The sequence below is a fragment of the Neomonachus schauinslandi genome, chromosome 5 (genome assembly GCF_002201575.2).
Source record: "Neomonachus schauinslandi chromosome 5, ASM220157v2, whole genome shotgun sequence".
Classification (NCBI taxonomy): Eukaryota; Metazoa; Chordata; class Mammalia; order Carnivora; family Phocidae; genus Neomonachus; species Neomonachus schauinslandi.
In genome coordinates, this window is record NC_058407.1 from 73,175,345 (window position 1) to 73,200,665 (window position 25,321).

The 25,321-nt window shown below is 34.5% G+C and overlaps 1 protein-coding gene across 1 annotated transcript in view; it reads left to right on the forward strand.

Annotated features, from left to right (window-relative positions):
- CPNE8 (copine 8) overlaps positions 1–24,743 on the forward strand; it is a 227,887-nt gene extending 203,144 nt beyond the window's left edge. Inside the window, exons 17-20 of the mRNA XM_021690383.1 lie at positions 9,145–9,247; positions 10,867–10,924; positions 15,709–15,782; positions 24,311–24,743. Coding sequence (XP_021546058.1) covers positions 9,145–9,247; positions 10,867–10,924; positions 15,709–15,782; positions 24,311–24,499 — 424 coding nt within the window. The 3' untranslated portion in view covers positions 24,500–24,743. The remainder of the gene's footprint in view (positions 1–9,144; positions 9,248–10,866; positions 10,925–15,708; positions 15,783–24,310) is intronic.
- Positions 24,744–25,321: the final 578 nt, after the last annotated feature.

Consider the following 25,321-nt stretch of genomic DNA (forward strand, 5'->3'; position numbering starts at 1 on the left):
TATTAAGGCCTTCAACTGACTGGATGAGGCCCACCCACATTTTTGAGGATGATCTCATTTACTTAAAGTTATCCAACTGTAGATATTAACTATATCTTCAAAATACCTTCACAGGAATACCTTAATTAGTAGACTAAATAACTGGCTACCATAGCTTAACCAAGTTGACACATAAGACTATCACACCTACCAAAAGAGATGTATCACCATTATGTTGTACATTGAAAACAAATTTAAAATCAGAGAAATCCTTTCCATCTATGAATTTATTAAGAGATCTAATATCTATAACATTATGCTTAAATCTCATTAATTAGTAAAGGTAGGAAGAAACGTGTTAAGGAAATCATGTGTTTATAGAGACATGGTTGTAATAAAGTGGGGTTTACTCATCCCCGACTAACCTCAGTGCCCTCTTGGACGTGGCAGTTACTATTTTTACATTCCTGTTTAGGTCACTTTTTCAAAAGTTTCTCTTCATCTAGAATTCTACCTCAGTAACTTCAAGTTATTTGAAATATTTTGTTGGTATATTTTACCAGCTTATTACTTCAAAATAATCTAATATACCAATGAAAATATCAATGATCTTTTCAGGCTATCATGAAAATTTTACTATTTTCTTCACTTGACTTAAATAGTATGTATTGTTTCCTAAGTACTAGTCATTTGTTTCTTGTGCCTAACCAGTTACTTGTTTTGAGGCTGTCACATTTCAGTTTTTTAAATCTATCAATTTCTAACTATTGACTAGATTTTTGTATCTAGATATCCAGATCCAGATAACCAACTAGAATTAAGTTTCATTTCTGAGCCCATAATCTATCTCAGGCAATGTGCTCAGTGCTATCATCTGGAATATTTCTTTTAATCTTCACAACAACTCCAAGAGGTGTCAGTAGTGTTATTATTCCTATTTTCCTGATGACAAAATGGATATGTTAGAGTGGCCATTTGTGGTGGAGCTAAAATCCCAAACAGAATAATCTTATTCCAAGTAACTATGTTATGATGCATTACATACTTAAACCCTTTTATCTCAGTTCCAGAGGTAAGCACACATAAAAGAAAGTGCAACAGAACTACATATGATTGTGGATACAGTCGGTCACTTCATTACACTGCCAAAAGTAGTTTGGATAACAACTTAGCAATATAAAAATGACTGTTAGGTTGTATTGAAATATTTAAATGTATCCCTTTATTTAGTATTAAGATTTAATACATTGGGTATATCAAAATTAAACTACTTAAATAAAACATTCCTGAGTCAGTTTCTTATCTTGTCTTGTTGTCCTCTCTATTCCTATGAACTATTAATAAGCTGAGAGAATATTCCAGAAATCTGAGCCAGCCATTTATGAATTGTATAAACAATCCCAGAAAGTTCCTTGACAAAGACTCCAGGGGAATGCATTTGAATTCCAAAACCCTGATACAGTTCACCTCTCTCTCAGATTTATCATAGTAATATTAAAATATAAATTATAGATGGCCTATATTTGAAAAAAGACATTTAACAGGCTTTTAATAATAAGAGTTTTAATTATGCAATTTACAAAAGGATTCATCATCAGGTTCCTTTAAGCAGCAAGGTTCTTTAATACATTTAAAAGAATCTAAAGATTATATGTCAGTGTTACCTCCTAGAAGACAGATTGAGATGTGATCAGCCTCTACTTTCTACTTAACACATTTCTGTAGCATTTTAATTATTTTATTACAGATATATACTTTAAAATAGACTAAATTAGAGGGCGCCTGGGTGGCTCAGTTGGTTAAGCGACTGCCTTCGGCTCAGGTCATGATCCCGGAGTCCCGGGATCGAGTCCCACATCTGGCTCCCAGCTCAGCGGGGAGCCTGCTTCTCCCTCTGACCCTATCCCCTCTCATGCTGTTTCTCTCTCTCTGTCAAATAAATAAAAATAAACAAAATCTTTAAAAAAAAAATAAATAAAAATAAAAATAAAATAAAATAGACTAAATTAGAATAAATGGTAGCACAAGATATGATTTTGTTTGAAACTTAGATTTATTTGCAAAGTGCAACAATATGCCAATGCATACCTCAAATGCCATAGAAACCATGAAAAGTTATAAAAGATTAATTTACGGTGCTTATGGTGATAAAGACTAAAATGAAATTTATTTTCAAACTTGTGTATCTAGCAGTAGTAGGAGCCACACAATAAGCTCATGTATCTTTCTACAGCATTCAGAGTTAAGAAATATAAAGCATTAATACAAGCACATATTTTTATAAAATAAAATGTAGAATTCCTATGAATTTTTAAGATAAACAACAAACTTCGGAGAAATTCCAAGTTTACTATATCTGCTTCAGACTTTCTTCCTAACTCTTTTGGCAGTAGAAATATATTCTCCCCTTCTCTTAGGGATACTTTCTGGTGAATCAAAAGAAAACCAAAATGTAAATGTAGTAAGCTCAACAAGCAAGACATGGAGTGGCTGAATGGGTAAAAACACAAGACCAAACTATATGCTATATGCAAGAGACTCAACTTAGATTTAAGGACGTACATAGACCAAAAATTAAGAGATGAAAAAAGATATTCCATGCACATGGTAGCCAAAAGAGAGCAAGCAGGGGTTTCTATACTTATATCAGAGAAAATAGACTTTAAGTCAAAACTGACACAAGAGGCAAAGAAGGTCATTACATAATAAAAGTCAATTTATATGATATATTGATTGATATATACAGGTATCCTCCACTTTCAATAGTTCCCATTACACCACTTCACCTTTTACAAGAGATCCTACATTAGGATGTGTTTTCACTACCAAAAGAAATCCAGAGATTTTTGCTTTTATAGATTTCAGTGTTTGTTTTACAGCAAGCTGTTATAGAAGCAACATGAATCATAAGCAGTGAGAGTGTTGCCACCAGGCTCTTTCCCTGGGAACTACACTCAGCATCTCAGTGTCAAGGTGCCTTAGCTTTGAACTGTATCTGTGAGCATCTGTGCTTTACCTCCACTGTGCATCTGTTAGCAAGATGTGTCCTAATGTATCAGAAAAGCCTAAGATAGGATAGGTTATTTTTTAGAAAAGTCTAGGAACACTCAAAAAAATCTTTGCATATAAATTAATGCTATTTGCTTTTTCACTTTATACCATTTCTGCTTATGGGAACTTTCACAGGAATGCTCTTTTTTGTGATAGTGGGAGAAACTTTCAAAAAATGAAGTATTATTTGGCCTTAAAAAAGGAGAGCCTACCACTTGTAACAACATGGATAAACCTGGATAATGTTATGCTAGGTGAAATAAGCCTGACACAGAAAGAAAAAAAAACTGCATGATCTCACTTATATGTGGAATTTTAAAAAGTTGAACACATAGAAGCAGAGAGTAGAATGGTGGGTACCAAAGGAAGGGAGGTAGGGGAAATAGGGAAACACTGGTCAAAGGGTACAAAGTTGCATTATGCAGGATGAATAAGTCTGGAGATCTAATATGTTGTGTGATGACTATAGTTAAATACTGTATTGAATACTGGAAACTTGCTAACAAAGTAAATATGGGAACTGTGTGAGGAGATGATATGTTAATTAGCTTGACTGTAATAATCATTTCACTATATATGTATATATCAAATCATCATGTTGTATATCTTAAATAAATAGAATTTTTATTAAGAAGAATGAAATTTTTCTTAAAAACTGTCAACAGGAAGATTTCATCATTATAAATGTGTATGCACCCAATATCAAAGCACCTAAATATATAAAGCAAAAACTGACATATCTAAGGAGGGACAAATAGACAATAATATAATAATATTAGAAAACTTCAGTACCCCACTTTTGATAATGGATAGGTCATTCAGAGCAATAAGGAAAGAGCAAACTTGAGTACTACTCTAGACCAAATGGATCTAACAGACATATACAGAATATTCCACTCACTAGCACCAGAATACATTTTCTTTTCAGGCAGTAATGGAACATTCTCTAGGATAGATTACATTATAGGACACAAGGCTAATCTTACTAAATTTAAGAATTGAAATCATTCCAAGTCTCTTTTCTGAACACAGTAGAAAAAAATAAATCAGAAAAAGTCATAAATGAGTGGAAATCAATATACTCTGAATATCCACTGAATCAAAGAAAAAATTTTTTAAAAAATTGGGAAATAGCTCGAGATAAATGAAAACACAATATACCAAAACTTATGGAATACTACAAAGACAGTATTAAGAGGCAAGTTTATAGTGATAAACCCCACATGTTAACAAAGGAGAAAAATCTTAAATGACCTAACTTACATCTCAAGGAACTAAAAGAAGAAAAAGCACAGGTTAGCAGAAGGAATGACATAATAATAATTAGAGTAAAAATAAATGAAATAGAGAATAGAAAAGCAATAGAAAAAAATTGACAAAAGCAAGAATTGGTTTTTTGAAAAGGTAAATAAAATTAACCAACTCTTAGCTAGACTAAGAGCAAAAGAGAAAAGACTCAAATAAAATAAAAAATGGAAGAGAAGACATTACAACTGATGTCACAGAAATAAAAAAATATCATAAGGGACTATTATAACAATTGTACTCTAACAAATTGGGCAACTTGAAAGAAATGAATAATTCCTAGAAACATACGATGTACCAAGAATAAATCAAGAGAAATAGAAAGCCTGCGCAGACCAATAACAAATAAGGAGATTGAATCAGTTACCAAAAATCTCCCAACATAGAAAAGCTCAGGACCAGATGGCTACACAGGTGAATCTTACCAATGATTTAAAGAAGAATTAATACCAATTCTTAAGCTGTTAACAAAAAAATAGAAGAGGGAATACTTCCAAGTTCATTTTATGAAGCCAGCATCACCCTGATACTAAAATTAGGCAAAGGTACCACAAGAAAAGAAAATACAGACCAACATCCCTGATAAACATGGAATCTTCAGCATACTATTAGGAAACTGAATACAATAGCACATTCGAAGAATTATACACCATGACCAAGAAGGATGTATTCCTGGGATGCAAAGATGTTTCAACATATGCAAATCAACAAATGTGATATACCACATTAACAGAGTAAGGGATAAAAATCACATGATCATCTCAAGAGATAGAGAAAAAGCATTTGACAAAATTCAACACTCTTTCATGATAAGAACTATCAACAAACTAGGTACAGAAGCAATTTAGGTCAACAAAATAAAGGCCACAGCTAACACCATACTCAATGATTAAAAAAAAAAAAAACCAAAGTTTTCCTTTAACATATACAACAAGGCAAGGATGCCCACTCTCCCACTTCTATTTAACATAGTTCTAGAAGTCCTAGCCAGAGCTATTAGATAAGAAAAAGAAAAGCCATCCAAATTGTAAAAGAAGTAAAATTATGTTTGCAGATGACATGATCTTATATGTAGAAACCCCTAAAAGACTGAAGAAGACAAAGCAAAATAAAACAAAACGAAACAAACCATATTAGAACTGAGAAGTGAATTCAGTAAAGTTGTTAAGACACATTATCAACCTATAAAAACATTGCATTCTATAAACTAACAGCAAACTATCTGAAAAGAAAATTAAGAAAATAATCCCGCTTACAATAGCACCAAAAAATAAAATAAAACACTTAGGAATAAACTTAAGCAAGGAAGTGAAAGGCTTTTATAGTGAAAACTATGAAACATAGTGAAAGAAATTAAAACACAGACAGATGGAAAGACATTCCATGTTTATGGATTGGAAAAATTAATGTTGTTTAAATGTCCATACTACCCAAAGTGTTCTACAGATTCACTGCAATCCCTATCAAAATCTTAATGATATTTCTTGGACCTTGAATAACTGAAGCAATTTTGAGAAAGAATAAAGCTGGAGGCATCACAGTGTCTGATTTTAAGATATACTGCAAAGGTGCAGTAATTAAAACAGCAAGGAACTGATGTAAAATATAAGCTTATATACCAATGGAACAGAATAGAGAGGCCCAGACAGAAACCTGCAGGTATATGGCCTTTGACAAGGGTGCCAAGTAGACACAATAGGGAAAGGATAGCCTCTTTAATAAATGGTGTTGGGAAGACTGGATATACGCATGAAAAAGAATGAGATTGGATCCTTATATTGCCATTCACAAAAGTTAACTCAAAACTCATTAAACACAAGACCCAAAACGATAAAACTCCTAGAATAAAACATAGAGAAGGGCGCCTGGGTGGCTCAGATGGTTAAGCGTCTGCCTTTGGCTCAGGTCATGATCTCAGCGTCCTGGGATCGAGTCCCGCATCGGGCTCCCTGCTCCTTGGGAGCCTGCTTCTCCCTCTGCCTCTCTCTCTCTCTCTGTCTCTCATGAATAAATGAAATCTTTAAAAAAAAAAATAATAAAGAAAACCTTGACATTGGTCTTGGCAGTGATTTCTTGGGTATGACACCAAAATCACAAGCAGCAAAAGCAAAAATAGACAAGTGGGACTGCATCAAACTAAAAAGTTTCTACACAGCAAAAGAAACCAACAAAATGAAAAGGCAACCTGTGGAGTGTGAGAAAATATTTGCAAACTATATATTTGATAAGGGGTTAATTTCCAAAATATATAGGGAACTCCTACAACTCAATAGCAAAAATACAACTAATCTGATTTTTAAAATGGGCAAAGGAGTGGCACAGGCATTTGTTCAGTGAAGGCATACAAATGGCCAAAAGGTACATACAAAATGCTCAACATTGCTAATCATCAGGGAAATGCAAATCAAAACCAAATGAACTATCATTTTCACTTCACACTTGTTAGCATGGCTATTACCAAAAAGTCAAAAAGATAAGTGTTGGCAAGGGTGTGAAGAAATTGGAACCCTTGTGCATGGTTGGTGGGAATTTTAAATTGGTGCAGCCACCATGAAAAACAGCATAGAGATTCCTCAAAAAATAAATACAGAGCTACCAGAAATCCCACTTCTGAGTATTCATCCAAAAAAAAAATTGAAATCAAGATCTCTAAGAGATGTCTGCAGCATTATTCACAACAACCAAGATATGCCCATGGGTAACAATAAAATATTGTACACTTAAAAATTTGTTAAGAGGGTAGATTTCATGTTAATTGTATTTTTCCCATGTGCACACATACAAAGGGACACAAAATTTGAAAGTGGTATATTTATTACCTTGTTTTAATGGTAACATGAATTTATACATACGTCCGAACTCATCAAAGTGTATACCTTAATTATATAGTTTTTATGTGTATCAATTATACCTCAATAAAGCTGGGAATAATATACTAACAACTGAGACTTTCTTTATGGATGATCAGAAGTGTTGAAAGAGAAATAAAAGTAAATACTCCCACCCCCCAAAAATCAGACAGTTTAGCCACTTGAATGATATTTATAAAAATGAATAATGTTTAACTTCCTGTATTGTTTTTAAATCTGGTAAAAATTTGCCATTTTAAGAGCATCATTTGGTAAGAAAAGCAGAAAAGCCACACTCTTGAACTCATAGAAGCTTTTCTCACTACTATTTATAGCTTCCCATTAATCACATGAAATATAAAACCCTTTATTTCTGGAGCATAGTAAGAAATGCTTTTTAAAAAATAATGGGTACTTAAAATTAAAAATGAATACCTGAGGGAGATTATCTGAGTTCTTTTATTAAGAAAAAAAGTTAATCCTAAGATAGAAGAATAGTCTCAGATCTGGTTGGGATTGTTTTTCATTGATTGTGTTACCATCAAACTTATAAATTCCTTAATGTTGAAGTTGTTGAATATTGTGAGAGTATTTTTGGCTGTACTTTGTGGAACCAGTTCAATGCAGTCTTTATAGGGTGTGAACATGGCACTTAAACTGTATTCTCTTGATCAGTCTATACAATTATCATTTTGTTAGCTGCATGAGCAATTATTAGTTTCTCTAGTATGACAAAGTTGTACATATTTTTCTTGTCCATGTGGTTAATTCTGCTCTCTAAGAAATAAGTTTTGCCTTGACATACTATGCTCTTGGTCTGTCCCTGATCTGTTAACTTGATCCCCCAAGTACTTCAGGTTATGAAGGAGTTTTATTGGTAATCATTGGACATGTTCTTGAACCCAGTTTTTCTGTGATGCTGTTTTTCTATGATTCTATGATACATAAATACTCAGTGATTTTAGAGAAGTAGACCAAAGTCTTCTTGTATACTATCTCCTAAGAGTACCATTATGCTTGCTTATTACTAGATATGACCTGCATGCTAATTATATATGAAAAGTCATAAAAGTTATTATTGTTGAGAATATAATCTAGATACCCAGAATGTAGAACACAATAGAAAAAAAAGAGATATAATAAAATATAACATTCATAAAATTCTCCTGTAAATTACTGAGTATTATTTGGTGAGAACTCTGATAGACTTCAAGTACTAGGTTATGTTCTTATTATATACCTAATTTTTGTCTTTGTTTGGTATCCTTTTTCCCATCTTTCATCAATTTAACAAATATTAAGAACTTGAACTATGGATATGTCAAAAGTGTTTCTTCTATTGCATTTTTTTTATTCAGGTGAAATTCACATAACATAAAAGTAACCATGTTGAAGGTTAGTTCAGTGACATTCAGCACATTCACAATGTTGTGCAACCATCACCTATGTCTATTTCAAAACAAAAAATACTTACGATTATTCCTGCCATTCTTAAAACTGTATTATAGATTGAGTAGCATGCATGCAATTTCTTTATTAACAATACAGAAGCATGTGATCTTGATCTTGAAGGCAAGGAAATAAAGTTTAGTTAGCTTAAGTAATTTACTGAAGATCATACACATAATGTTGCTTAGCCAGGATATCTCTTTCAGCAAGCTATATCCATTCTTTTGGGTTAAACATATCTGCATCCAGCTCACCTAGTATTAGTGAATGAATTTCTAAGGCAGGTAGGCATGTCTGTGTGCTGGCATGTGGCAAGGTTGCTGTTATTCTAGTGTGCTATTTCAGAAAAATATATTATTTGAGAGCTTGCATAATATAGACTCCTAACATATGCTTAAATATTTTCTTGAGATTAAAGGTTTGTTGATAGTTGCAATTATATTTAGCAACCATCACATACAGAGGAACTGTTTTATTTTCTGTGGTATTCTTTATCTTTTCATTGCTTTAGATATGCCTCTTCTGTAAAAGACGGTTCCCAGTATTTTGTGCTCCTGATTGTGACAGATGGTGTTATCTCGGATATGGCTCAAACCAAGGAGTCCATAGTCAATGTGAGTAGGGGTCATTCAGTTTTGGGCTGGCTAAGTGACAGCATGGTGCTATTTAAGTTGAATAAGCAGAGTTTACTTTAGTTGACTTAATAGTGAAACAAAATGCCCATGCCTTTGCAGCTGATTGCATTCTTAACCTTATCCAGACAACTCAAATGCAAATGTACCATCAATCCTTAAGGACTAACCTGAGAGATGTCGATAACTGAGGTGTAACAAAATTATTTCCCCCCCAAAAAATAAAAATAAATAAGATGATAGCATCACCTTCATGTGCATGAGTGAATTTACCACTACTAGTTGGATGTCCTTGTACACAATCTTACAATTTGTACAGAGTATTTCTTAATATTCACATTTCAGTTACAAGAGAACTGTACTGACATTCGTATTTCTATAGAACTGGAAGAGACTGGACTTGATTCACAAACTATTCTTCTTGTCATAATTCCTAGTTATTTATTTTTATGATTATTTGATTGTCTTCTTTATAAGACTATAATCTATAAAATCTATGTTTACTAGACTGTAATCTATAGAATTACATCTTATCTTGCTATTTCAAGTTTAGCAGTGTTTGGCACAAAGTTGGCATTTAGTAAAAATGGGTTGCATGAATGAATTGCTTATCATATCTCATAATAGGGAAAATATACTTAGCTATTTGGTGGAGGGAAAAAAGTTACATGTGGGGAAAAAATTATAGACATACACTGAGAAAAACCATACATAAAAAGCAGTAGAGCTAAAGGCTTACACATTTATTTGTTACTTTTTAACTAGACACACGGGTTGAATTCATCTTGATTTTCTTTATGTTCTGGTCAGTGACATTAGTGTGCACTTGAAAATAGGAACTTAATAATTTAGGCTGAAACTAACAGGACATGATGTACTGAGGAATAATGATTCATAATTTGATGAACTTCAGAGCTGCAGATGTGGTCATGTCAGCTTTCCATCTCTCTGTTGCCAGATCTCACATTCTGAACATTAAATTATTTAAAATGATTACATAGTGTAAGTGATACCTATGATGGGAAAACATGCTTTTACATCAAATATTCAGTATCCCTCACAATCTCATGGATATTTAATACATAAATTAATTATTCTAATAACTTTCTGTAATTATTATTTGTATTCACTCATTTACTGTGAAAATTGCTTTTCCAACCATTGGATGTAAATGAGATAGAGGAGGGTACTACTGTTTGACAACTATAGTACCTTTTTTTCCCCATTTAGCAACTGAAAGATTTTTGAGAGGAGCAAGAACATGAATAAAGTGACCAAAGATACCCAAAGTCAGCTTAGGGAGATGTTGGCTGAGAATATAGCAAGTGAAAGCAGATGAGCAATACTTTTTTATTTTTTATATTGTCCAAGGCCGGTCATTCCTGAAGAACGTCCCACTGAATAAGCATGTGTACAGAGTTCAAAAAGAATGAGTAGAATCGAACATATTATTCCGTGTTAATTTTAAATATGTTCAAACCTATTTTAGTGAACATCTTGAAAAAATATCAAAGCAGTATATTATTTTCTTCTTAAACCTCAATTCTTTTCTTAAGAACTCAGTCTCTTAATTGTGAACTACTTGTGTATTCTCTTTGAAGGCTTCAAAACTTCCAATGTCGATAATTATAGTAGGTGTTGGACCAGCAGAATTTGATGGTGAGTAATAAAAGTTCCGTAGTATTCCTTGGGGGTTTATTTACTCTGATTCATTATGCTCTAAGATTCCTATCACTCTTTCTTGTATATAAGAATGTGAATATGAATGTGGATCTGCATATAATGTCCATGTACATATAGACATAAATACAGATTTTTCATGATGAAGTCTATTAAGTTGAGCAAATGAAAAGATTGTCTTCTGACTAGGGCATTATCTCTCTGGTATAGATTAATTCAACATGTAGCTTTCTATTTCATTAGAGATGGTTTGCATCTCAAAATAATATTTTTTATGACTGGCAGAGTGATAAATTGAGTTGTTGTTCCCAAGGCAAAATACACTCTGGGTTCATTAAAAACCTTTGAGGTTAAACCCTAAATTAATAAACCATTAGGTTGTGAAGAGAGATGTTAGCACAAGCATAATATGCAACTTTAATGGGTTTTCAGACACTGGCTAGTTGATAGATACTAGCTTTATAAATATATAAGTTCTGTCATATGAAAGAGCAAAGTAAAATGAAAATGAAACTGACCATCTGAGATATAATGACATTTTGTAAAATTATGCTAAATTGAGTGACTGGGTAGTTCTGAGTTTGGGCTTAGGCCTTGTTCAAATGCCAGTTAAGTGACAGGTGGTTGTATAACTAGTGATCTGGGTAAACTTCTGTAAGGATAATCTGTTCCCAGTCATCTGGTGAATTCCTTTCAGGAGAACTCTGTGGTGACTGCATGATCACCTAGCATTCACCTGCTTCAGGTGTTTAGACATTAACAATGACAGTTTATTTAGCTTGGGACTTTGGAAATGAGAATAATTTTAGAATATTTGGAACAACCGCTGGTACATTACAGGTTAATTTAGGCATGTACATGGTTAATTATATTACGATCATCACTGGGATAATTCTCATTGAACCACCAGAGCCTCTTCCGTAAGGATAGTATAGATCTGCCAATCTCAGAGAAAGCACCACACGCAAAGTTGTTATATTGCTGACCCTCGAAATTCTCTCCTTCAGTTCCATGCTTGGTTGGTCATGCTTTGCATCATTAGAATATTCCAGTGTCTAAAGCAAAAGTCATTTACCTCTGCTGCTGCTTCTGCTAGTATTTTTTCGGCCTCTGAATATTCACATCTGTTTGCATTGTACTTCAGGCATGAATTTGAGACATCCTCTTTGGAGTCAGGAAAGCTAAGAGATTTTTCTTGTTAATGCTTTGTGCACTTGATCATCTGCATTAATCAGTGATAGACTGTGATTCACGAATTTCACCGATGGCTAGGGTAAACTAACTCATGCCTTCTCCTTCGGTTATTAATTTGCTTTTGCCTCAAGGACGCACCTTTCATTGGGTAGATCCCAGGTCAGGTCTCCCCGAATCCTGGAAGTCTGTGGTTAGGTGTATGACCTAACCTCAGTCACTCGTTCCTCAAGAGCCTGCACACATCATGTGTGAACACAGAGCCACTGACCCATCCTGGTGTCTATTTCTGCTCATATATTTCTATTCAAAGCAGCAGGCACTACCCTCATCCAACTGCCACAGCTATTTATTTTCTTCATTTCTTTGGTTCCCAATGAATTATTTATTAGGGTTTTAAGATATGATAATTCATCATTTTCCTCTCTGACTTCCCAAACTGAAAAAAAAAAAATATGTAGGATTCACTCAGAGACCACAATATAAGCTTTTTATTACTAACAATACAGCATTTGAGAATTTGGGTTAACCTCTGCACAGAATCAGACTTGTCACTCTTTTTCCACCAAGGTTAAATGACTTCAGTCTTATCGCCAGGCCTCCTCTCTACAAGGGCAGAGCGTGGCCTATTAATCACGGCACAGGGAGAAATTACATTCAAACTGAGGATAGGCTGCTCCTAGTGAGAGGGATTTCAAAGTCAGTCCCTTCTTCTCATTTTAGTAATCCCATGAATCAGTCAGTCGTCTTTCCGCGTGGAAAAGAGAGTGAAGATTGTAGACAAAGAGGGAAGTTGCCTTCCCAGTAGAATTCCTTCCTAGGAATTAGAGTGACACTTTCCTCTGGCAAACATGGGGACAGGGAATTAGGGTCCTGCGACACCTGCCTTCAGCTTTCACCATGATAAAAGTTTTAATAGGACGGAAACTCTTCCAGAACAGTACTAGACAAGTAGACTGTTCCACTAGGAAACACAGATGCTTCTTTAAAGTATTTTTCTTTCTCTTCTCTCAAAATACCTCTCTACTCTCCATGGCTAGTAAGAAAAGGACAGAATACTCATGTTTCTTATAGAAAATCTGTGACTTACATTCAGCTTGTGCTGTCCTGTCAAGAAGAGCCTTTCTGTTGGCACTTCCAAATCTACTGTAGAGTAAGTTTATATATCACACATAGAAACCTACATAAGGAAAGACTGAGATAAAACTTGCACATTTTATCAATTAACCACCTAAATCCAACATCTGTAAACTTTCAACAAGAAAGATTGTTTGCATGGGCAAGAAAGGCAGACTTGTCATCTGTTCTTTGAAGGTAGAGGAATTTGGAATAAACTATTATATTAATGAGTATTCAAATGTCTCGTTTCTGTATTTTAATAAGAACAATTTAAAACTCTCTGTGTAATTTTCCCCCAGTGATTTTTCACTCCTCTATAAAGCACTTTCATTGAGAGGAAAGGTTTCTCAAGGAAGGATTTCTTTATCCTTAAAAGGCAAAAAGCCAAATTAAAGCAGCATCGGGCTACCTGCTTTGATCTGAGTTAGTAGAAGGGGAGAAATAGAAAGAGTTCTAATCTCATTATGTCTCCCACAGCTAGAAAGAAGTGCAATTCTCTCTCTTATAAATGTTTTTTTTTCCAAGGAGAAGTACTTGTGGAGAACTGGGACTTACAGTCTCAGGCTCCTTGTGGAGCAGATGAAAACCCGAAGGGTCAACAGGACCCTTCCACCATTTCCACATTGTGTCTTTTCTCCTTGCTCTCAAAAGCGTAGCCTCAGATTCTTGCTCCCTGCAGCTTTTTAACCCCAAGGACATGCTGAAAAGTGGGCAATATTTTATAGGATCACATTCTAATACATTATTGCCTGAGTAACTGTCATCTTCCTTAATTGGAATGAAACATTCACAAAGACCGATGGAAATTGTAGGGGATTGTGGAAGGTGAGATCCAGATTATCATCAAATTCTTGTGTTCTGTTAGAGAGTAAAGGAGAACTTCCTGCAATTGCTGGCTTTTCACTGTCACAGTACATTTATGTCTCAAAGTCGTATGAAAATTTTGAAAGCAAAACTAAACCAAAGGAAGGAATTAACTATTGAAAGTATTTGAGCATAATGACTTCTCCTATTTACATTCCTAATAAGTATGGAAGAAAAATAGCTCTTTTGTAATTTTCTTCTTCTCCTTCTCTTCCTCCTCCTTCTTCTTGTTCCTCCTCTTCCTCTTCTTCTTCTTCATCCTCTTCTTCTTCTTAATTCCAGTTTAGATACAGTGTAATACTAGTTTCAGGTGTATAATATAGTGATTCAACACTTCCGTATTACACCTGGCGCTCATCTCGACAGGTGCACTCCTTAATCCCCATCGCCTAGTTCCCCCTTCCCCTCCACCCACCTCTCTTCTGGTAACCATCAGATTGTTCTCTTAATTAACAGTCCGTTTCTTGCTTTGTCTCTCTCTCTCTCTCTCTTTTTCCCTTTGCTCATTTGTAGATCTTTTGTATTTTAAATAAGTTAATTTCCTTATTATTGATAATACACATTTATTAAATTATGACATATATTGTATGTCTAAGCAAATTATGGAGTGGTGGCTCTATCATTTATGACCACTTGTTTCAGCCCAGACATTGGCTCATGAACATGTGTAGAAAAGTAAAATTTAAAACAATGTTTTTAACCCACATACATTATCTAAGCACTGAAGAAAATAATGAAAAGGTGAGGATTGTATTCTGACTGAGCAGTAGTTTTTGGAGGGTGAAGAGGCAAACATTATAATTGCAAGTGGCCCTCTGGAGTCTGGTGAATGTCATGTGCATACAAAATGAATTATAAGTAATAGAATTATACTTTAAACATAAATTAGCATTCCTCATATAATTAATTATTTAGAGAATTCTCACTGAAAACTTAATAAACTCTGGAAATGTTCTTAATTGCAGCATAACATTACTTTATTACCAGCTGTCCATTTATATCACAGCATTCACAAATACTAGCTGATCTATCTAATGTTGAAATTATTTCTTAACCCACAAAAAAAAAAAAAAAATCACGCTTCAGAAAGCCATACTTTATCCAATCAATGTAGGGCAGAGCAAATCCCTCTTTGTCTTAAAATCCATTAATAAAGTAGAAGTTGGGCAATATGAATACATAGCTTTGTTGTAGTTTCAATGAGAATAAAGTTCAAATTGTTTGGAAATTCTGTGATTAGAGCCAAGTTTCTTAAATGAGAAGACAAGAGTTTAATGGATTAGCATCACTTGCCCGATCAGTCATGTAAGCATATGACCCAGAATTGAGAACCTCTAGGATGGGGAGCTATACCCATACTACACTGGCTCATCCACCTTGCAAAGGGTCACATGGGGTCTTGGCTAGCTTTCTTCAGTTGTAAAATTTAAGTTTCATGGCAGAATGACTGAGGAGATGAAAGGATCAACAAGCTTCCTGCCTTGACACAGGATGCATTGCCACTTCAGACATCTTGATTTCCTATCGCCTACATTGTTTAAGTACATGGTGGAAATGCACTGGATAAATGGTCTTATTTTATTTTCAAGCGATGATTGAATTGGATGGAGATGATGTAAGAGTTTCCTCCAGGGGAAAATATGCGGAAAGGGATATTGTACAGGTAAGAAATTTAATGGAAATTAATTATTTAGTTCATTGTGAGGAACCTGTCAGCTCTGATTTGTAAATAAACAAATTACACTGAAAGCAGGACTTTCAGGTTCTGCTTAATGTAGTCGGTTGATTCTCTATGAGATGCATGGCAAGTAGGACCTAGAATAAGTACCCAGTGACTCTCTTGTATTTCAGGTTCACTATATATAAAACAGAAATGTTAATAAATGTCTTTTCCTACTTTAATATTACCAGAAAGTATCATTGAGATCTTTGGTAAAATTAGAAGCTAGAAACATGAGAGACTTTTTAATGATGCTTATCTATTCATTGTTTAGTCCTCAACAAAGACTAAATGTATTTTAAGACACCTGATTATATTTCAATGTAAATAAATTTGTGGTAACAAACCAAAACTAGATATCTTTATATTTCTCCCTAGATTATGGTTAGAAAAGTGGAGAAATAGATCTTAAAATTACATATAAATATAGAAATTTATATAAAAATATAAATTATATATATACTTTATATGTAATTATATAGAGATGATATATGATATATAATCATATAATAATATATATAATATAAAATATCACATAATAATTTATGTTGTATATATGATTTACACTTGTTAAAATCAAGAAAAATACATAACTAAAGCCTACTATTCTGGGAGTGAATAGAAGGGAGGCAGCCAATCAATATAGTTCAAATTTATCATTGAAAGCAAGTAGTTAATTCAACTAAATGGCTACTTATTAGAGTTTCCATATCTTTAGGTTTTACAAGGGAAAAGCAGCTGTGAGGTGTACCTTTTTAAAATGGAAAGCAAAGGTCTCAGCACACGTTATGACAGTTTTGAAGGAGCAAACAATGGACTTCAGTATTATTGCCTTAATAACAACCTATACATTCACCCAAAGAACAGTCGTTAAGAGAATCCCACAGAATTCGGAATCCTGCAGAATTTAATTCAAATCCCAAATTATTCACCGTGATAACTTGAATGAGCTTTCTAAATTTCAGTGTTCTGGCATTGTTGTAAAGATTAAGAAAGATCATGTAGATAAAATACATTTCTGAAATAGAACTCAGTAAAAGACAACAAAAATTGATTAAAATACTTTGAGGGAGAAATATAAAATAATCTGTAAATTTGTTAGTATAAAGATTAATATTGATAAAGATTTTAAAAAGCATTGTTCTTTATCAGGCAGCAAAAATAAATTTTAAAATAGAAACATCTGTATAACGGTTTTTTTAAAAAGATAATTAAATATGATTTAAACTTCTTAACCTAACATTCTTGGTAGAGTAAAAAGCACACACATGAATGATTAGGTTAAAAGCGGCTGAGAAAAGGAACAGGATGATGTGGTCATTTATTTAAGTATCCCATGGTGTTTTGTTTTCATAATTAGACACATGATTATTCACCTTAACCTTATTAGCATAATTATAGGTCTAAGTAATTACACTTTATCTAAAAGCTCTTCATAATGTCTGATTCACAGTTTCCAAAAAATCAAATTACTGAAGGGAAGTATGAAGTTCTTGGGAATGTGTTATGTTGCTACTGTAATGCATTTTTACAAAATCAGTAAAGGCATGCTCATATCTCATGGAATCATGATGATGCTTAAGGGAAACGTGTTACTATTTCTTCTGTAAAGGGTAGTTAAGATTGCCCACATGGTTAAGGTTTCCTTTAAGAGGAATGATCTGTTATGTTAGTGACAAGCAACAGTCATGCCTATTAGCATTTATAAAATAAAAATGTCCTTGATTGTGAAAGTAGTTAGTCTCTCAACAGATGTACTACATTGGGCAGAATATTGAGATTGGATCCAGATCTATGAAATTATAATATTGCCACTCTGATCTTGAACAAGTCAGTAAATCTCTCTGAGCCTTCATTTCATTATCTCTAGACTTTAAATTCTTTCATCTTCTCTTTTCATGATGTTGTGAGTCTCAGAGGAAGTAAACATGAAAATATTACGTATCAGTATAAGGTATATATTCATATAATCATGTTTCTTCTCCTTGAAAGTCAGAGTCCTTGAGACCAGTCTCCCACCTTACAGTAACACTGGGATCCCCAAAGATCCTGAAGACACCTGGGGATATAACTAAATACTCAAGGGATTCTACCACATAAAGTTGAACTGAAGAGTTGTTGGATCTTACAGATACCGAATAAGAAATTAAAATGTCTCCAGAAAATTAGTAGCCTCCTGAATGACTGTGACATCTTGACTTAACATGCCTACATTTACTTAAGGGGATTTGATAGACCCTTTTCTGATTTCATGGAGAAGTTCCTAAATGTTGATTGGTCTTTTAACAATAGTAAGCAAGGTAACCATTTACATATCACATTGTGTTGAAGAAGAATTAGCATTCTCTCTCACCTCAAGTAAGGTTTTAAAAACATTCCGCCATCACAGATGGGTGCCTGGGTGGCTTCAGTTGGTTAAGCATCTGACTCTTGATTTCAGCTCAGGTCATGGTCTCAGGGTTGTGAGACCAAGCCCCACTTTGGGCTCTGCACTGGGTGTGGAGCTTGCTTAGGATGCTCTCTCTCCCTCTGCCCCTCCCCCCTCTAAAAGAAATAAAAAAATAAAAATATCCTACCATCACAGTTTTCCAGGTTTCACCATCCAGTAAAATGTTTTTTAAATGAGTTATTTTCAAGAATAGAAATATTCTTGAATATTTAGAATAATGGGGTCACAAGAGCACACCAAGGATAAAACTGTCAATCTCCATCATCAGAAAATATCTAAGCCATCACAGTTGATGCTGTAAATACTGCTGGTTAAAATATTATCAGAAAATAGGGTCCATTTAAGCTCTCTTACCTTTTCATTACTTCCAATTTCTTATATGTTGAAGCAAATCAGGTTAATGCACTGCAAATGGAATCCAAATTTTTTAAGTGGGCAAACAAAAGCCTAAGGCCGCAAATAATAACAAAAGCCAAAGGTAGCTTAGATTTAGCAGAAAGTTGAGGGTAGTGGATGGAGTTCTCATTATTGTGTCAAACCTTAAGTGGCTTCCAACTTCTTCATATAATAATAATATTGAGTCATTTATTAACTCCTTTTGTATGCTAGGCAGGCTAAGAGCTCTAGTATCACTTCACTCAATCCTTAATTGACCTTATGTAGGTACTTTGATTACTACATTTTACAAAAAAAAAAGAAAGAAAGAAATGAGGTTTAATTCTTAGTGTCCATAGTCATGTAGCTAATAAGAAGTAGAGTGAAGATTTAACCTTAAAATGTCTGATTCTAAAATTCTTTTTTTTTTTTAAAGATTTTATTTATTTGAGAGAGAGAGAATGAGAGAGAGAAAGCACATGAGAGGGGGGAGGGTCAGAGGGAGAAGCAGACTCCCCGCCGAGCAGGGAGCCCGATGCGGGACTAGATCCCGGGACTCCAGGATCATGACCTGAGACGAAGGCAGTGGCTTAACCAACTGAGCCACCCAGGCGCCCATGATTCTAAAATTCTTAACAAAATTATGTATAACTTTGATTCTAAAACCTAAACATAGCATATATATGAGTCTCCATGACTTTACCCCAATCTTCCTCTTTAGCTGAACACACACACACACTTTGTCTAGACAGATAGGACTACCAACTATCTTTGCAATACACATTTCCATTGTTCTTGTTTTTATTTCCTCTTATTATTTCACCTGAATACTCTTCTGTGCTGATTAAAATCCTACATTTTGAAAGTTCTCATTATATAGCCTTGCACAAAGCCCTCTCTGCACACCTGAACTAATTTCCCATCTTTGAGTTTATTCACATACCACTTTATATCTTCCTAAAAATACTGGTCACTTTTTGCTTTTTAGTAACTTATGCATAAGGAAACTGGGGCCCAGGTAGCAACTTGTGCAAAATCGTTTAAGTCATAAATTGGTAGATCCAAATTTCCAACAGAGTTCTGATTCCCAAACCTGTGTTCTTTCTGTTATAACACACCTACTCTCATAAAAGCCAATAGTCTAGTGAAGATTATTAGGATCTATTTCCCCTTTCATATTACTGTAGTGGTTCATGTCTCAGGGTTAGATCAATTTAGGTTCAAATAATGATAGATACTGATAAGCATCTGATCTAAGTTAATTGAACTCTCCAAGTTTCAGTTTCCTCTTCTGTAAATTCAAAATATGGGTAACATGCTTATAAAAATTTAATGAGATACTGTATAAATCTTTTAGCAGAAGGCCTGTTACCTACCAGTTGCTCGATAAATGCATTAGTGCCAATATTAGTTATTATTTTTAGATGGTCTCTTGGCATAGTCCAGTGCAAATTCATTTTTATGTCAGTATTTCATAGTAGCTGTACCTTGACATGGGACACTGTAGTCAGACTTATGTGTGATTATATTCATTGCCTCAAGATTGAATCTCATGACTATAGTACAAATAGTAAGCAAGATGAGATCCTATGGTTGTTATTCTAAAATTTAAAAGAGTTATTTTCTTAAATCAATATATGTAAAGGCTTCCTATTTGTTTATGCTATGAATTGGCCATTGTGTATAATGTAATGTCATTTCTTCTGGCTGCATGCCAGGTGTTGGTTGGCCTATCATTTCCTTAAAAATTATATTCAAATCATATTTTCCATTAAAAGGAGAATAATAACCTTGAAGGTTTAGACTTGAAAATCACTAATGGAGCTCTGCACAGTAGGAACAATGAAGTAAAATTGAGCAGAATAGCAACTAAAAGTCCATTTGCCCAAACTGATTCAAAACTTGTTTTCACAAATAGGTAAAGCCAACCGTTAGAACAGTCATGTGGAACATTTTCCTTGTACAGGATGGATGCTGGAAAAAAAAATCTGTAGAGTATCAAGGATATAGTATATTTCTACAGAACAGAATGCATTTATTGGTATTCTCCAGATGAATGTGATAAATTCGTGCAAAGTTAAACTGATTTATCCCCCTAGACTGAACATTTTAAGGGTCCAAGTTAATTTGTGGGGATAGTCAATGAACAACACTCATCCACAAATGTGTGAGCATTATTTTGAACAGGAGGTCCCTAGGTATGGTGATCAGAAATGAATGATAAAAAAAAAGGCAATAATCAGAGTAGCCTGAGAAGATGAGTGGGAAACTGATTGTAGAAGGATATGAGCAATAGTGTTACAGAGGGCATATTTTGTCCTGACAACTGTAAGATTTGACATGAAGAAGAGGTAAAGGAAATGAAGAGTCACTTGTCATTTTCATCTCTCGCTTAGGAGAGTACCTTGTGACGTGACTGAAGAGCTGAATGTCCCTGTGGGAACGGTTTAGATAATTTTGGTTAGTAAGTAGAAAGTTCTCAACATTTTTTGTCTACTCCCAGCACACAGGTGGGATGAGGTGTACTGCTGTTGATAACAGGAACTCTCTATGGCAGTGATTCTCACCCTGGGGGCAAGGTCCCCAATATTCAAGGGGGCAGGCAGAATCCATGGCCCCACTGAACAAGCCTAAGTTAAATGTGATACATACTTTCCTCTTTGGCTGAAAACTAAGATTTCTTTCTTACCCATTATTTATGAACATCTTTTAAATATGAGTAGATCTGCATGTATTATGAGAAGGGTGGTTGTGAATCTAAGTTTTGACATCCCAGAGCATCACAACATTCTTAAAGATGAATTTTAATTTACTTCAGTAAAAAAAATTAGCACATCTCCTAGCATTTGCTGGAAAGATGAAGCAGTGGGTGTTTTAAAATAACAAAAAGGCCAGGAATTACTTAGAAGACAACACAGATATTGTACTTAAATCTGATAAAGCTAAATGGAGAAGGATATTCCTTGTATTTAATGTTTGATGTGAATGTAAATAGAAAACTATTAAGAATATAGTTTTATATTTATATTTAATATACACATATAAGTTGATGAATAGTAATAGTAGTGATGATTACAACAACCACCATGTATAATAGATATTATGAGTTGATCCCTATTTTAAGTACTTTACATGTTAACCTACTTAATATAGCAACCTAATAAAGCAGGTATTATTATCATCCTCATTTTCAGAAGGGGAGACGGAAACAAAGAGTAGAAAATCATTTGTCTAAGATTGTCCAGCCTTTGAACCTGGACAGTCTAATTCCAGGGTTGGGGAGAAGAGGGGGTAAAAAGAGAATTGAGTTTAACGTCCATGGTGTAGAAGTAAAGGTAAAGAGGCAAAGAAAAATATAAGACCAAAGTTGGGGTAAACATACAATGGGTGAGATCAACTACTTGCCAGAGGTGCCATCCTTTCCCTCAAATGGATGTATTAGCTACAGATTTCTGAAAAACTGAACTCTTAAAAATAAAGTTTAAGGGATAATTACTGGATACTAAGCATACCCAGTGTTTATTTTTAAAATACTATGCCTGGAAGGGAAAAATGAAGGGGGGGAAATCAGAGGGGGAGACGAACCATGAGAGACTATGGACTCTTGAGAAACAAACTGAGGGTTCTAGAGGGGAGGGGGGTGGGGAGATGGGTTAGCCTGGTGATGGGTATTAAAGAGGGCACGTACTGAACGGAGCACTGGGTGTTATACGCAAACGATGAGTCATGGAACACTACATCAAAAACTAATGATGTAATGTATGGTGATTAACATAACATAATAAAATAAAAAAAATAAAATGCTATGCCTTTTAAAAGAATGAAGTAAGCTATAGCAATTAGATATCTTTTTCTCATTAATCCTCAATCTTATTCATTCCTGTTTTCTCACTTTTCTAATTATAGTTTTAGAGAAAAAAAATAAACCCTAACTTTTTTACACCTCTTTGATTTTTTTTGTTAAGAATGTCAAGTCTTGTCCAAAGTTAGATAATTTGACTTCACACAAGTTCACCTCCCCTTGGCTCTCTTCTCAGTTGAAGATTATATTCGCTCGACTAGTTTTTCTTACCCTGGCTTAGCTACCTTCAGGTGTAAGAGAAAACTTGGTCACCTTTCTACAACACTTTTCTAAAAGCTGGGCTGAGTTTTCCTCCTGGTTAGCAAGACAGGGTAAAATTATAGTCATATAGGTTGCTTCTGCCCACAGTATGTCTTATTTTAAAAAGGAAGGAGTAATTTTCTACTCTTCCTTAAAAGAGACTGTGTTCACTGCATAAAAAGTATTACACTTGCTACTTGATTTCTTAAAATTTTAATTTGGTTTACCTGTAGCAATCTGACCATTTTACAGCCTGTTTCCTCATAATAGTTTTTTCTGAAAGCACATCTTGAGTAGCTACTTAAATCAAAAGTAAACTTTTCAAAATAATTTTTAAATTTTATTTTATTATGTTAATTACCATACAATACATCTTTAGTTTTTGATGTAGTGTTCCATGATTCATTGTTTGCGTATAACACCCAGTGCTCCATTCAATACGTGCCCTCCTTAATACCCATCACCAGGCAAACCCAGCCCCCCACCCCCCTGCCCTCTAGAACCCTCAGTTTCTTTCTCAGAGTCCATTTAACACAGTTATGGTATAGTAGGAGGTGGGAGTGTGCTCTCTCTCTCTAGAGGAGAAAAAATGATTTAACTCAAACTGTTAAATATTACACTTAGAAATTGTTCATCATTCTCAAATGTCTTCACAGTGCGTTATTCTCTAAGACATAAAATTACTGGGTTCACAACATTAATGGTTCCAAACATTTCCAGGTTGCTTCAAGAATCATCATGTCTCTGAAGGCAAATTGAACTAATGCCCTCAAACAGCACATGTTTATTAACTTAAGTAACCATTGTAAATGAAGATAGAATCAGGCAATTTACTGCCAGAGTATTTAATGTTGAGCTGATAATGGCTCTCACATAATTGCTTATGTAAAGATGGAGTAATTATTTTTATATGATATAAAAACAAGAATGATGATATTTCAATAAGAAGTATACCAACTCTTAAGCTGAACTATTTTTTTTTTCCATTCCAAATTACAGATTTGAAAAAACAAGTATCTGGGACATGTGATCTGATGTTTTACTAATAATTAAAAATACTTCATATGTGTTTAGGCTTCTTCAACAATACACACTTTCTTTTTTTACTCTCCACTGGATACTGTTTCTGCATTGAAAGCTGATTTCAGCATGTATTAACTCCATTGGTAGGAAACCAAGCCCTGACGAGGTAAATGCTCTATCCTATTGGGAGTCAGGTGAGGTATAGAACTCAAACTGAACACCTATAGCAAGATGATGGACCTGTCGGGACCAGGAGACAGGAGTTATTGGGAGAAAAAAAACATAGAAAATAATTACATCCCTTTTTAGATAAAGCATACACCATAGAAAGGTTTGGTCACTGTAGTAGCTAGCTGTTCATAATGAATCAAATCTCTTGAAAATGCATAGTAATGATTATCCATCTAACCATTCCTCCAGGCTTCTCTGATTCTCAACTAAATGTTTACATGTGTTGCTTTTTGTGTCTATTAAACAGCATGCTGAAGTCTCTGAAATAACTTTCTTTCACCTCTGTTTTAGTTTGTGCCGTTCCGGGATTATATTGACAGAAGTGGAAACCACATACTGAGCATGGCTAGATTGGCCAAAGATGTCCTCGCTGAGATCCCTGAGCAGTTTCTCTCCTACATGAGGGCCCGCGGAATCAAGCCATCCCCTGCGCCTCCGCCCTACACCCCACCTACACATGTGTTACAGACTCAGATCTGACTGTGCTCGGAACGGCTCCCGTTAACTACACATCAGTTAGAACTGCTGAGTCAACGCTTTGCTCCTGGTGCTCTGTCATGAACCAGGGAATGAGATACTTTTCTCAGTTTGGTTTCAGCAGTACTGGTTAATATGCTTTCTTGGATCCAAAATTAATTCTCTTTCTAAACCAAAACTGTAAATATGGTTGTTGCATGAGCAACAGAAAAATTGTTTAAATGCTTGAAGCAAAATATGGATGTCTTCTCTGAATCTTTCTTTTTTGGGGGGGGGGGGGGGGGACAGAAACAGCTAATTTCCAATGTATTGTTGGGAAAAAGCACAAACTGTTTTTAACTCAAATATTGTCCTCGACTGCTGTGTGTATAGGAGAGCAGTCTCTCTGTATCAATGTTTACATGTTACTACTTTTTAAATTTCAATACTTTTATAACTGTTCTTAAGAATAAGAGTTTTGAATATTGAATCCTTTGTCTTCTAAATTGCAATAGCTATAATCACAAGAGCAATATCTCTTTGAATGACTGTCTGGACAAATACAATTGCAAATAAGGGAAGGGAGAGATGCTTCATATTTCTCAGTAAGTGAATTGTCTTATGAGGCCGCATCTGCTTAGTATTGAGTTCCTCCGCGTTGTTTGCCAAGTATGGGAGTTTAAGCTTAGCAGATGTGTATTCTGTACGAACATGCATTTTTCATGGAGCTTGGATTCTAAATTTAGACTGCAGCCAGTTTATGTTCTGTAATTCTCAGTAGAAATAATAAAAAGTCAAACATTGTGAACTGTAAAATGCACAGAAAATACTTCGTGTACAAAGCAG